Here is a 15853-nt window from a genome sequence, read left to right on the forward strand (position 1 = left end):
CAGTCGCTTGTATTATTCAACATGCCTACTGCCGATGGAATAGTATTGCTGAAACTGATTGTCACAGAATACAGCCCTTGGATGGCCAAAGACATCAGGGAAGGTGATCTTGAAGGCTGATCATGTCAGAAAGTCCGCCTGATGACTTTTAGGCTACAAGTTCGTAACGTCTGCGAGGTAGAAAGCTACATCGGTCAACTTCGTGGTGTCAGCCCAGCGGTTGCCTGCACTCGCCCTCTCATACGAAAAGAGTCAGTCTTTGACATCACTGAGGTCTGCAGTGTGGAATGTGGACGGGTCTCCCTGGCAAAGAGCACCAGAGATAATGACGGGCTGTGGCAGTGACGTCTGCTAGACGCCGTCGGGCATGGTAGATCACAGTGTCCGGGGGTAGAGTTCCAGAATGGTAGTTGTGATGGCTACCTCGCACTTCCACTAATTATAATGAGGTTTATTACAACAGATGAGTAGCCGCTGGTACGAGGCCCAACAGCAACACAAAGTCCCAGTGCAAGCTCTCCCTTTCAAGCCATACGTTCACAATGCCGCCGACTGTACTGCTCTTCTTCCTTACACTAATTCTATTTGAAAAAAAAAAAAAAACTCACTATCACTGGTCTCTTTGCTACCACTTTCGTCTCATGCAACGGCAGTGCACTGAGCTGTGTAGCATACATGTCTCTTCGCCACATTGGTCTGCACATGGCTCTCTTGCCCAACTTGCAGTCTCTCCTGTTTTGGGCACCTGAATGTCGAAACTTTGCACGAATACTATTTGCTGTTGCAGTTAGGCACAAAACACTTCTTGCCCACAAATCATCTGTCTGTCTCTGTGAGGCAACACCACCACTCGAGAAGCAAACTTCCCTTCTCTGTCTTGCAAATAGCCCCGTTTTGTTGTTTTTCGTAATTTAAATACAGCATGGACCGCTAAGTGCTCATAGCCAAGTAATATGTTGCAAATATAAAAGCTTTTCACCTGCTCGTACCAAATATGCTAATGCTCATGGGCATCGTCACATGCCACCTGCAGGAGCAAGAAATGCAACCGCACTGTTGGAGGTGCTGCCGACCGTTACGGTGCCTAAGGGGATTTCACGATTACAGTGGAAAATGGGAAGAGCGAACAAGTTAGTTTTAATTATTTCAATGCACTTTAGGTGCAGCAACAATTATTTAAAGACTCAAATTTCTGCTTTTTCAGCCTCCTCACATGCACTGCCATGCAGCCGTAACTCACGCAAAGTACTACCATTTGTGAGATGCACTTTGCCAGCGGCCCTCGCGTCATCGAAGCACCTGTTCTTTCACCATGGTCCCGACTAGTGGCACCATCGAAAGCACTGCTGCGGTCCCACAGCCCTTCGTAATCCAGCAAAATTCCGAACTTCGCAAGCAATCGCACCAGCACATCCCATGAATCCCTTATTCATGCTGAAAGCACCCAACCACACACATTTATGAAAAAATCTCTTTTCACAATGTACGCGACCTTTCCCTGCTAGCTAATCACTGTACTCCCAGATGAGGTCCTTAAAAGGCCTAACTACATTTGAAGATTACAGCAGTGCAAATTCATGCAGCAGACAAACTGGCCCCTACATTAACGACCGGCTGCAGGAACATGCAGACTCTCTAAAGACAGGGCGAGGCAGCAACCTCACCTAACACTGCAAAGAGTGCAGGTGCTTTCCGGAACTGAGCGACAGAACATAAAAATCAAAGGACATGTGAAATGTTTGAAGCTTACAAGATAAGGAAAAAAGGAGGAGATTGTGCAAGCATATCCTCAATTGTCTGCTTGATAAGGAGGTGGAATTATTCGATGGATGTCTACGAACACACTCGTATGATGATGCAGAGAGCAAGCACCCTTCTTCATAATCTTGAAAGCATCAGCAATGCTGGCTTTAAAGCTGGTCTTGGGTATGACCGCTTCCAGGGCCAGGACCTGGGCTTGTTGCGTGAACGTATCGCAAATCATTGGCAAGGTCCATTGACATGTTTTAGTGACATAGACTGTGAGCTCAGCTTCCAGCTACGGAAAGTGTGTCAACTTCAGTCTGCAGAAACCTCTTCACTTATTGTCACAGCTGAAAATACAGTAGAACCTGGTTGATATGCTACTGTTACATAAGTTTTCCCAGCGGCAACATTCGCAATTGAGAACACAAAAAATGACTCATTTGCTCATACCCTCATTTTTTACCGGTTCATACGTTCCCGGGAAACAAAATTTTTTTGGCACCAACACTCAGTACGTCGCCAAACTGTAATCGTATGATAAGTTTTCTGGCCGCTAGATCCCGTGTAAACAAGAAAATGCACGAGGTGCACGCGTTCGAGAACAGTATATAGCTGCTCATTGCAGCAGCTTCACTGCAATACTCACCCACCCGTCTCACATGAAAACACCGGCGCGCACCCAGTTTCTCATTTTGGTGCCAAGAAACCTCGGTCGGTGCATGCGGCATTTTCAGCTACCACAGCCGATATTACTGCGATAAGCATGTTTGCCTATCTGCAAGTTTCACAGTGCATGATGTCGTCAAAAGTGTAGCGCACGTTTTTAATAGGCGATAACTGAAATGCGCGGCCGTTTCCTGTTGCAGACTTCAATCGTATCAGCGGCGAGCTCCACCACTGGAAAAGCTGGCGCCACCATCGGCGCGACGTGGCATGAGGGATCACGTGGACACAGCGGCCGTGTCGGCTGCTTCGGAAGCGCCGAAGCGAGCCGAAAACGAAAGTTTAAAGTCCCATCTGCTCTGCAGTTCTGATTAAGTGGTAAGGCTTTACCGCCTTGGGTGTCAACTTGACAACATCTGAAACTACTATAATAGGTAGTGGCTGCCTCTGGAGGCATGCAGCATGGTAGGATACTGCTCGGTGCCACAGTGCCGGACGTATGCAACGGAGCCTGGTGTCAGCCTTATTCACATGTAGCCGCAGGGCAAGGAGGTGCATGCGTGAAGCTTGGCTGGCAAAATTTAGAACCAGCAGACAGCCATCGGCTACAACTCGGGTATGCAGCAAGCACAGACGCGAGGAAGATTTCTGCTACGGCGCCGGGACTGCACGATGTTCGGTGAGTAGCAGAAAACGTGCACTGAGATGCTAGCCCGCACCCGCTGCTTGGCTAATGTCAGGACGGTTTGGTCTATGAACTTGTTGATGCTAGATACTGGCAAGTTCACTTGAATGAAAAGGGAGAGGTAAGACGCACATTAAAGAAAGGCATGGCATATGGTCATGTTTGTGTTATGAATTAATGCGCTGGATTACAAAAATGAAGCAGAGGGAAATCGCACGCTGAGAAGACTGATAAACATACAGTCCGACGCAACTTGAGAAATAAGATTGAAATGTCCAAGAATTTAGAAGACAAAAAAATATTGAATCGCCGCAACGGCACATCGCAGTCGCCATAGGCATCAAAGTCTCTATAACGAAATTATTTTTCGACAGTTCTGATTGCGTCCACGCAACAATGGTTGCTAGTGTATTGTCAAATGCTCAAATGCTGCGGCCTAAAGCTCATGGCATGCAAACACACACGGTGCAAAAACGCGTTTACAGCAAAAGCAAAAGATTGTGCATGGACATGCATGCAGATGCGCAGTCAGTTGCTGCGGACCCGTGCGATCGCCGCATTGAAGCTTCATTCCGGTATGCCCCATTTGTTTATACAGACAGCCTACTATAAGAACATATTTCACATAGTTTACATTCAGCGTTTGCCTACCTTTCATGCAAGAAGCCAGTTCGAGAGACTCCTTCGCGGCGACCACACGTAATGGCATTCGCTGTACGTATTCGGTAAAGAGATAGCGTTTGTAAACGATTCTGTGCTTTAAGTTTGCCCGAGATTATTATATCGGCAGTCAAAAACTTCCCTCGTTTTGAGAGTACCTACATAAATGTCCAGGAGGGCTGCTGCGTGGTGTTTTTATTGAGCACCGTAAGCGAAACCTATGAGGAGCGCACCACATGCCCCCTCATACTACGCAAGGGAGGCGCTTCCGACAGATAGTGACTCCATTACTCCTTGCCCCCAATACATTTTCTGGCCCCTAGAGCCCATATGAACAAGAACAGGCACAAGGCACGCGCGATCGAGAAGAGTACATATATGCAGCCACCCATCTCACGTGAAAACGACGGCGCGCAGTTTCTTATTCCGGTACCAGCAAATCTTCACCCGGGTTGTCGTTGTATGCCACAATCACAGCTATTGCCGCCAAACCTATTGTGATAAGCATCTTCACCCATCTGTTTTACAGCACATGGTGTGTAGTGCCACTGGTAGCGTACTGCATGCTTTTAGTAGGCTTTTAGTAGGGAGTGGCAGTTAGGTGTGGGCATCACGTTTCGCTTCGACGGCATCCAGTGTCGCCCACCAGCTCAACTTTGTTTTGGTTTCTCATCGCCTTCTTAAAACACCACGCAATATGAGAATAACGATTCGGCCCACTGGAGCCCCACCAGCTCGATGCACGTCGGCGTCTCATGCTGCAACGATCCGTGTGACACTTCGCATTACATAGATGTCAACAACAGTTGAGTCAGTCAAATTGTTTTAGTTACTTCGGATCACACGTTTTCCCAGTTAGTATGTCTTTTTCTCACATCTTTTTCCCAAAAACACATGAACGAGGTTCTACGGTATTGCTTCACTGCAGATGCTACTCTTGCACTACCCATTTTGAAATGTCGACTTTGCATCCCGCCGCGCAGTTGTTTCATTTCTTCCACGTAAAGAATGGCAACCCTTTCAAATGTTGACATGAACGAGTACCGAACGTTTATCAAATCCGGAGCCCTCACGACAATTGACAAAACACGACAGTAAAATGTGGCCCGCAGTCAAGTCAAACACATCAAAAATAGAGCCAAATAGGAACGCATGACCACTGTTGGCTTTTCCACTGACTATCAATACTTTCCGGGAGTGCCGCCATGACAAAGAGTGGCCCTTCTATAAACTATCAACACTCTCCCATGAACACTGTGGGTGCAGCAAAAATTCTTAAAAATTAAAAAAATCCTTCCAAACAAGTGCATGGAATAGCCAAATGCTACAAATGGATTCTTAGATCAAACATAAAATTGTAACCACAATGTGGATTCCCTGATATCTCATTAGCCTCATCTTTATTGGCAGTGCCATGCTTACATAAATTATATATCGACACCCCTTCCCAATCTTAGATATTAAAAAAATATGGCTTACAATCACGCGGATACAATACCTAAGTCTCTGACAGCTAGCAACATTTATGTTAGGCAATTTCAGTGGACTCCTGAGCATATGCAGCACTGCGTTTTCTTGTACAAAGTATGTAAGCATGAAACTTTGTGTTAAACTTTGCGATATTCAATACCTGATTCGATATCTGGCTATTTTTTATTGTTCTATTTGACAATGGGTAGGAAATCTACTATGCATTGTATTCAGTATTTACACATGCTTGCTTTTAAGACTGAATTGCTGCGGCAAGGAGCAGCACATACCTGGCTTGTGAGTTGAGGAACACCAGGCACTGAGAGAAGGGCATTTGACGCAGGAGTTTGTCCAGGGTGCGCAGCTTCCGCGAGAACCAGGCTGCCTCGTCCGTGCCCTCAGCCAAGCAGTACCACTGCGACACACCTGCAGCAGTTGTAAGCAAGGAAGGACTCCTGGACTTGGGGGCCACTTGTGGTGTACACACACTTCTTGGCAATGCACCTCCGAGCCACCTAGCACAACATGCCGTGAAAACCTCCGTTCATCAAGGGCCCCTCACCAGGCCCCATCGCAAATTTTACACAGGAAGGTGTAAAACTTCATCCACGGAGCGTCTTACCAAAACAATTTTTCAGATCAATTCGGTATGGGAGCAGATGGGAGAAATTAACTGTCCCGTTACCATGCTACCAGGAGGCGAGCACTGAGAAGAGGCATTTGCGTGTGTGACTCTCTCAATGGAAGCCGGGACCCCTCGAAATATTAATGTGTGGCATTTGATTCGAAATTTAAGCTGTGTTCGTGGCAAGCAGTGTCTTAATACTTTGCAGACACAGTTGTCAGTGCATAACATATACGCTATGTTTGTTTAAAATGGCCAGACCTGGTGAAGAGCTCTTTGAACAGCCCGAAAACTCTGCTCTGAAACCTGGCCACTTCTGCTTTGTTTCACACCTAGTGCCCTTTATGAGCACCAACAGTGAAGACTGCAGGGCCACTCTGAGATGTCATCCAGGACAGAATCAGCTAGCCCAACTGCATGGCAAGTTTCCTTAAATTGGTCCAGTGTTTTTCAACTACAGGCTATTATAACCTTGTCAACATGATGCTAGTGGTTGATGTAACTGTGGTATATTAATCAAAGCAATAGAGGAACCCAAGAAGACATTACGAGACCACAAGCTGAGCACTCTGCGCCCTAACCCATTTTGACCCGATGCACAGCTCGAGAAGGGACAGGCGTGGAGGAGTGTGAAGCCCAGGAAAGCCTCTCAAGCAGTGGTTTCCCAGCAACAGTTCTCACCCTAATAGTACAAATGAAAAGATTCGCAAGTGATGTACCTGTATATCTTGGATGAGAAATGAACCCAGTTTGTAACTAGTTCAGCCCAATCTTCTGAAATTCATTCGGCACGCAGCAACTGAGGCCAGCTGCAGAATGAAAATTAAATTTGATTACTGAATTTTTCAGATCAGAAGTCACACCTTTGTATAGGTCACCTCCTTCTTTCCCCAGCTTCGAAGAAAAAAATTGGTATGTAAGTTGCACCTATTTTAACTTGGTCGACATAATGAAATGATACACAGATGTGCACTCAGCGAAATGTCAAACTTACCCATTTCAGGGTACTGAATTTTCATTAAAAATAATTTTACGAGCTGAAAATTCCAGCAGAAAAAAAACTTCAACCAACACTCCTCTTAGGGATAGTAAACCAATATTTATTGCTGCTCTCTCAAAGCCACCAAAGGCCTCGTTCTCCAACGCACTGACAAAAATTTCAGCAACTTCAGTTGGCAGCCTCGCTGGGTAAACGTCCTCGGCCTCTGAATAACTTCTATGTCACATTACGTGCGATGCTGGCATTGCCTCTGCGACGCAGCGTGCTCGAGACAAAACACACAAACAATCACAACAATTTAGCCTGAACGCATGTACATATACAGTGAACAACTGAATTTTCGGACGCCCAAATTCTCTGACGTGCCTGATATTTCGGATGTCTTCGCGGCACCGCCACGAGCCCCGTAGAATCAATGTATAGGGACATCTGAAGTTTCAGACGCTCCAACCCCGCGCCGTCCAATTTTGCGGACTTTTTGAGGCGACAGAAGGTCCTTTGGCTCCTTGCGCAGAGGCCTTGCGAAGGAAATCGACTTGCAGCCGAAGCATATCACCACTCTGAACCACAACTGGCCGAATCTAGCCGTCACACACCAATTTGGTCTGGCCACGCTGGCTATGTTCATCGCCACAAATGGCCGCACTTCCGCCTCCGGCGGAGCTTCCGGAGCACTTCCGGAGCGGCGCTATGGTGCCCCCTCTAGCCACCATAGCAGCGCTATTTCGTTTGTTTGCGCTGGCCACGTTTTGGCTAGCGTGGTGTGTGGTTGTGCTGTTGTGTCAAGTGTGCTCTGCGACGTTAGGCCTAGGTGCTTCGACGCTCGTCAGCGAACTCCACTGTTCACAACTTGAGGATTTCGCTTGCCTTCGATGGCCCCCACTCCGTCTTCGTCGTCCTCGCCGATGGCATCGAAACGCGGAAAGCAGTACCATACCCACGAAAATAACTTTTGAACAGTTTGTTGACGCTGACAACAAGCTCAACTTTTGCACAGAACTGACTGACAAGGGAATAGTCCGTCAGGTTGTGGGGGATTCAGAAGACTCCGATGTTGAAAATGAGGAGCCAATGCCTGCGCCGCCTACAAGCGCCGAGATGACGCGAGCACTGTTGACTCTTTCATTGGTGTACAGTGCTGACATGACCCTTACTCAGATCGAGGCGAATATGATCGCATGCAACCGGAACGCCGTCCAAACAACAATCAACAAGTTCTTCAAGCCACTGCAGCAATAACACTGGCTGCCCGACGATGCACATGTACATAATAAACCGGCAGTCGGCTGCATGCAGTTTTTGAATGCCTCTTTTTATAGCACCTTCATTGATGCTTTGGCAGGGTTTCGGAAGCCTGGTACTTCGCCTTTTACCTCTAGATCCGAGAAAAAAAAATAAAAAAGGTGCGTTTTTTGCATGCATTCATTTTTTCGGACTGCCTAAATTTTCGGACGTTTTTACGTTCCCTAGAGGGTCCGAAAAATCGGTCGTTGACTGTAATATATGCATACAAAAAGCAAAAGGGCCATCGGAAGCTGGAAGCACTGTGACTTTTTGCGCGGACAACTGATGATTATGATGATGATAACTAAGTTGTGCTTTTTGTAAAAGTAAAAAGTGTGGTACCCTTTTGGTTATTTATTGTGTCAGTTCCATGAATTGAACAGTTTCCTGTGAATGTGCTTTCCTGCAATCCTAAAGCACGTAGTCTCAGTTTCCCAGCAGAAAAGGGGAGAAACTTTTTTGTGCTGCAGGGCCTAGAACTTTTCGCACAATTTGAATATTGATACAAGATCACCTCATCAGAAGCTACAAACTTTACATTTTCAGCACCCGTGTAGACACACTAGATTCATTGTCGTATTTAACTAATTAGTGCAGAAATTAGAACTTGTAACCTGTTTTCTGACATCTGCCATTCTCGATAATTCAGTTTTTAAAAAATCACATTTTGACCTTGAGCATTTCGCTTTCAGGAATTTTTCGCAGTTTTTGCAAAAACGGCCAGCATAAGTTGTACCTGTATAAGAGGCACCAACGAAAATTTTGGGACAAATAAATGCGACTTACCGTATTTACTCGAATGTAACGAGCACTTTTTTCCTGAAAAAATGGGTTAAAAAGTTGTGTGCGCCTTAAAATCGAGTACAACCCTAAATCTTTGTTATCATATCACCATCGGCATTTCAAAATGGCCGCCTCGAACACGCTTCGAGCCTAGCTGCCACAGCTTCCTCCATGTGCTGTAGTACATGTGCTTAGGTTAGTCCACCATCCATCTTCCCGCTTTCTGCGTTTGCTCTACCAGCATGGAAGAACCAACTGCGAAGACATGCCAAGTGTTCATCACTCACACAGCGAATAAAAGGAAAGTGATCACGTGTACGGACACAGAGTGAAATCGGGCTGCATTAGGGGCACTCAGAGTTCCCGTAACTTATGCGCGGGATTGGCGCAAACAGCAGAAGCATTCCACTCTGGTGGTGGCTGCTTAAGATTTTGGCTGCACAGCCCCGATCTTGTAAGTGATCTGTGATGGAGACACAGTGTAAGCATGTAGGCGCATTGTGCTGTGTTCTCGTCGCTTAGTTGACGTTGAAGGGAGAGGCCAAACAAAGGTCAATTCGCTCGCTCCTGCTACGGCACTTTCTCCCTCCAGCCTTCTGATAAAGTTCCCGCAGTCATTGAGTGAGCAGCCCTGCTCACTAAACAGGTATGTGTGCTTCTGCGCGCGACACCATGCTTGTTAATTTAGTTAGTAAGCGAATGTTTAAAAGTTTATACGGCCGATAAAAGTACTATCCTTACCTTTCATAGAGCTGTCTACTAATTTCCTATTGCAATCGATGCTTCGCCTTGTGGACGAAACTGCTATTTTTTGTATTTATCACAACTTTAGTGCATTAGGAGTAAATGTTCGTCTTTCCAAATGATAGAAAGCTTTATTTCTGTATGAAATAATGAGGTGTGCAGTTCTGTAAAGGACTCCTTTTTTAGGGTTATGGCAAACGGGTGCATGTTACAATCAAGTAAATACGGTATGCACCAAAAAATACAACTGATGCCCTCTTTACAGATTATTGCACCCTCGCATTCCTTACTTCACACCAATTTTGCACAAAAAAAGAACTCACCATCTCGGCCTTGCAAAAGTGGATATCCAGTGAGACTGGAAAACCACCACCACTACAAGTGGTGAGGGGAGTATGCAACGCTTTAGAGTAATGGTAGTAGTGCTATTTCAGAATAATGGTAGGAATGGGAGCAATGGTAATTTTGACAGCACGCCGCCACCCATAGCGGTGCTGCAACAACATTGAAACTACACGGTGTCTAACAAGTTGACATTTCCAAATTCCCTCAGTTTTCCAGGTTCTCCCTGAGCGCCTTTGCAAAATTCCCTGAGTGATGCAGAACTATGCTTTATGTCAAGATGGGCTGAAACCATATCGCCCGATGCTGTCACCCTCTAGTAAGCATACAAAACAATTAAAAGAAAAACGACTTAGTTTAATTTGAATACTAAAGAGTAGTGTTTATGCTATTCAAAAAGAGAATAGAAGGGAAGGTTTAGTAAAATGCAGAGCAAATAAGATGTCTTCGAAAAAAGTTGCAAATTGAGTCGGACATTCCCAAATACGAATAATAAGGAGACGCATACAGAAGCAAATATTTTCGAATATGAGCCACTTCTATCAACAGATAACAAGCTCAGTGGTATGAGGCCCGAACATTGTCACAATTGAAATTCTCTCTCAACAGCTCGTAAGTCAACCTCAACTGTCCTGACATACTCTCAGCCCGCGAACGACGCCTCAGTGTGGTGTTTCACTGCTTTAAAGAGTTTATTTTGGTTTGGATGAGGGACACCTGCATCTCAGCATAAGCCACCACTTTGTTTTTTGAGCTCAAGCTCCTTCAAAATGGCGGCAGTGCGCTTCCTTTCCTGTTCATTCCTCAATGCGTAGGTCCTTTCTGTTCTTGTCCTCCCTCCGCCACTCGTTTGCCCCGCAGACCACTTGAAGCATCTTCTTAGTCAGTTGCACAGTCCACGTCCGATTTTTCGAACTCCCTAGAGGCCACAAAAATGTCAGAAAGATCGACCAGTTGGAAAAAATTAACGCATGTTCTTTAGTGACCTTAAGGGCTCAAACCACCAAAGGCACATTGGAAAATGCTCTGAAGGCCTGCCGGTACACGTATTATGCATATCGCTGCTCGTACTGTGACAAGAAATACCGGGTGCACGCGTGTATAATTAAAGAATACATACTGTGTCCCGTGGCAATAACCTCTTTCCATGCTTGTTATGCTTCACCAAGTAACATTTGTGTACGGAGGTGAAGCTGACTTTCGGGAACCAGCATTATGCAACGCACCGTGCTTTCCAAGCTTCTAAGCCAATCGCGAGGACCACAAAGGCGGAGTTGGTGCGTCATTGCTGACAGCAATGAATTCTTTCAATGAAAAATAAGGCACTCAACGGCAAGAAGCTTCATAGCGAACGTCGAAGCAGCCAGGCCTAGCATCGCCGCAGTGATCACTACGGCTGCCAGTGGATCTGCGTGCGAGAGCGCCGGTAAGAGGCGGCGATGTAATCAAAACGGCAGAGGTGGTGGCTTTGATAAATGCCGTTTCGGACCCGCGGTCATGGCAAAAAGTCCGGAAAGCGGACGGCGAAGGATTCTTTATGGGTACCGTGACTTTATGGGCACGTGGTGGTGCCACGAAGCCGTCCAAATAGTCGGGAATCCGGAAAGTCAGTCGTTGACTGTACACTGGAAACTCCTTAAGCCAACGACAGGGCGTCAAAGACGATTCATTACGATTCCTGCTGTTGCTCGAGCCAGCATTACCTCAACTTTCGACCCTTTCAATAACATTACAGGTAATCTTCCCTGATAGAAGCACAAATTCCCCGAGTTTTCCCTGAGTGTTTCCAAATACTCAAAATCCCTGAGAATTCCTGGTTTTCCCGGTTGGTAGACACCTTGAATTAGTTGCAAGGCTGGTTGTTTTTATGAAAGGCTAGGGACGTCACTCCCTATGTCACAAGCTGCCGTCACCGGTGCAGCTCGTGCAAAATGTTTGTGGGGAGCGCTACGTGCTTTGAATGCTTTGTGAACGTGCTTTGTGAACAAGGGAGGGCTCGAGGCACCCTCCGAAAGACGGACGTTCCATAGGTACTTGTCGCTCAGAGCGTCCCACGCCGCCCCGAGCAACGAAACACCGCCCCCGTTGCTGTCGCCATGCCGCTGTACGGAAGGCTCGAGCCGTTTGAGGGAGATGGGTTCGCCTGACAAATTTACGAGGAGCAATTCCACGTGTTCTTCCGGGCAAACGACACACCCGAGGCCAAATAGCGGGACATTTTCCTGGCCAGCTGCGGGACCCGTGTCTTCAGCCTGTTGCTCGACCTTCTCAAGCCAGCCATGCCACACGTTAAGACGGGGGACATGGCTCCTTGCGGCGAAAAAAATTGCCAAAAGATCGATTTTTTGAAAACGAAATTTTCAATATCTACAGCTAATATTCCTTTAATTCACCAAATTTCGAATCTCGGGGAAGAGTATTTCGTCCGCAATATCAATTTATAACATCGCTGTGAGCTGAATTCCGCGCAAAAACAGCCCTTTTTATCGCGGCGCGTAGCTCTTTTTCTAGGCGCGCGATCGCAGCCATCTTGGTCTCGTTGGAAAGAGGAGCCTTCCTTCTTCGCGAATTTCCCGCGAATTTCGAGCGAATTTCCCGCCAAAAGTGACTCTGTCGGTACGCCAGTGACGTTTAAATCCGGGGAGCAAAAAAGCCCGAACGCGCGATCCGATTCGTTGACTAGCGCACGTGACCAAAAACGCGTGCTGTGGTTGGCTGCGCGAGGTTCCCATCGTCTGCTCCACTCCGCAGGCGACGCGACTGCGCGTCTCGTAGGTTTGTTGGCACATGCCCAACGATGTCCGCTCCACCGGGAAAGTTCGCCACGAGGCACAAGTTCGGCAAAAAGAAGAAGCGATCAGCTTATAACTTTCAAAAGCGCTCCATTCCTTCTGAAAGCATCGAGAGTAGCTCGCCGCCAACCGCAAATGATGCCGAAACCGCGGACGATGCCGAAGTAGGCCTAGCCACCTCACAAATGAGTGAAATAGTTGCAGACAGCGGCTGCGTTCGGCGTGACACTGCAATGTTGCAGCGTGCGGATCTGTTGCAGAGCGAGATGAATGCTAAAAAAAACTCCGAGTTCTTGCGTCAACGCCAGCAACAAAGCGGGTGTTGGATTTGCTCACTCGCGCCGACGGCGTTGCAGCCGTGCCAGTCGACGCCGAGGCAGGCTTCGCTTTCCTCAGTAGGACTCCGTGAACGGACTGATGTCGTCAAGTGCAAGGTGTGCGGCGGCAGCGTCGCAGTAGGCAAAAGCAAACGGTAATCTGGCCTCGCCATAAAGATCGTTATCACGTGCATGTGTTGCGGCGATATCGCGTCGGCATGGAGCTCGACCCGCGTGAACGACAACCTTGCCGCGCGCGCAATGGCAAACGGCGCTAAACGATGTTTTTGCCGCATTTAGGTGGCCGTGGTCAGAGCGACTACATTCCTGGTGGCTTTTAGCCATTTTCACTGCAAAATAATGCAAAATTATTTCTGTACTTTTGATTAAAAGTGAATGTATTCCGTATTTCCCGTTTTCTCAAAACACCGACTTTTCACTTGTACACAATGTAGGGTCAGATTTTGGAATTTATGCTTTAAAAATTTTTAATTCTGCTTTAGATCAGACAGTAGGGTAGCCACAATTCGAACAGTAAAGATTGAAGTGCTATAAGATTACTAACATTTGATATATCAAAATAGTATTCCTACCATTATGTTCCTTATGTTTTCTAGTACCCAGATATGTGCCAATACGAATTTCGTAGTGCATATTTTTCCCCTACTTCTGCAAATTATGAACAATGAATTTCATTTATCTTCAGAACTACATGGCCTATTGGAAAAATAATTATATATTTGAAATCAGCACAAAGGTCTTAACAAGAATCGAAAGTTTCATGAATATTGATGGAAAACATCATGAACATTATTAAAATTAGTGTCCCCTCTTAAAGAAGCGAAAGTTTCATTCTTGCCTGGTTAGACCCCTGTATCATCCTTGATCAATTTAGTATTCAAGCATTTGCCATAATCACCATGAACATGTCCTGAAATGTTTTTTCTCGTTTTCTCAAAATGACATTTTTGATGGTAGTGTAGTTTTGGAGTGACGATATCTCTGGTTCTACTGATCTTATTGCAATAATTCTTTTTTCGTCAGAAAGGTGGACAAATTGGGAGTGCAGTAGGCCTAAAATGTGAACAAATATCATTACAGAAATTTTGAAAAAGTAATAATTTCTTCAGGGTTACACTAATGCCTTCTGCTTACAAAAGTTTGACATGCTGTAACTTCGGCATAAATCAGTTTAGAACATTCATTCTTGTAGCACTGCAACCTCTGATCATTCAACATCATTTTGATGTGCCAGTCTCCTTCATTAACAGCCAGCATTGTAGAGAGAACTTGCCTCCAATTAGTCCATACAAAAAAACATGAATTGCTTACATTTTGAAAAGTACTTGTTGCATGGGAAGACCAATTGAATATTTGAAATCAGCATGTCAAAATACATAAGTGATGGAAGTTTTATCAAATTGTGACCACAAATAAAAAATGAAAATTTAAGTGGGGCGTCCCCCCTTAAGACGCTGAGTGAGCTGCTTGCCATACTGCGCTCGCATTTTAACCCAGCACCGTCCACACTAATGGAGCGTTTCTGCTTCAACAACCGGAGCCACCGGGAAGCAGAGACCCTCGTGCAATTCGTTGCTGCGCTACGAGGGTCAGCGAGTGCCTGTGCCTTCGGGGACCAACTGGACTCGCTGCTCCAGGACCGTTTCGTCTGCGGAATCAACAACCCCACCATGCAGACGCGACTCCTGGAGCTTCCCGACCCATCGCGGGATGACGCCGTGAAGGCAGTGCTGGCAATGGAAGCTGCCGCCAAGGACGCCGGTGAGATCGCCCGTGCGACTGGCTCACTGTCGGTGGAAGCGGCGGTCAAAGAGTTGGCAACAAAGGGCAGTACCTGCGGTCGCTGTGGTGGTGCTTACTCCCCCTCACAGTGCCAGTTCTCTCAAGCACAATGCTTTACGTGCGGGAAAACTGGGCACCTCGCACGTGTATGCCGAAGGGGGAGGACGAACAGCAAACAGCAGCAGCAGCCTGATTCAAGCCCAGGTACAACGCAAGCCCGCGGCCAGAGTAGTCGTCGCAAGGGTACGCGGCGGAGGCATGTGGCAGCAAGCTCAAGTTCTTCCTCCGCCAGGCTCCATGTCGTGGCCGAGGACCCGCCGATTTTCAACATGTGGCACACAGGCTTTGTACCGTCGTCTGTGCTGCCATACATGCTGACCGTCCAAATCTGCGGGCACCCCATTTCCATGGAGCTGGACACAGGGGCAAGCGTGTGTTCAAGCATACTTTCACCGGCGTGTCCGTCGAAGCTTCGGGCGTGATGCTGCGCAGCTACTCCGGGCACCTCTCCCAGGTCCAGGGTCAAGCACAGGTCAGCGTTCGCTTTGGCGACAGGTAGGCAACCCTTCCCTATACTTTACGAAGGAGTCGTCGCCGACGCTGCTGGGCTGAAACTGGATTCATGCACTGGGCATTCGTCTGCCAGAGTACCAGGAAGCCAGCCTGCATGTGGTGCAAGACGTCCCCAGCCTCCTGACAGAGTTCAAGGCCCTCTTCCAGCCAGGGGTGGGCACATTTGCCGGCACGACGGCTGGCATCTATGTACCTGAGGGAGCCCGGCCACGTTTTTTCAAGCCTTGCCTACTGCTGTTCGCCCTGAAGGACGGAGTCACCCAGGAGCTGCAACGGTTACTGCGAGAGGGCATCCTGGTGCCCGTAAGGACATCTGAATGGGCTGCTCCCATCGTGCCAGTCCTCAAGCGAGATGGCCGTGTCAGG

At 47.2% G+C, this 15853-nt stretch overlaps 1 protein-coding gene across 1 annotated transcript in view; it reads right to left on the bottom strand.

Moving 5' to 3' along the window:
- The window catches only part of LOC135898312 (probable ATP-dependent RNA helicase DDX20), a 109087-nt gene that overhangs the window by 54674 nt on the left and 38560 nt on the right, over positions 1 to 15853 (bottom strand). The window contains exon 6 of the mRNA XM_065427193.2: positions 5515 to 5650. Within this exon, the coding sequence (XP_065283265.1) occupies positions 5515 to 5650 (136 nt within the window). The remainder of the gene's footprint in view (positions 1 to 5514; positions 5651 to 15853) is intronic.

The sequence above is a fragment of the Dermacentor albipictus genome, chromosome 5, assembly GCF_038994185.2.
Source record: "Dermacentor albipictus isolate Rhodes 1998 colony chromosome 5, USDA_Dalb.pri_finalv2, whole genome shotgun sequence".
In the NCBI taxonomy this organism is placed as follows: domain Eukaryota; kingdom Metazoa; phylum Arthropoda; class Arachnida; order Ixodida; family Ixodidae; genus Dermacentor; species Dermacentor albipictus.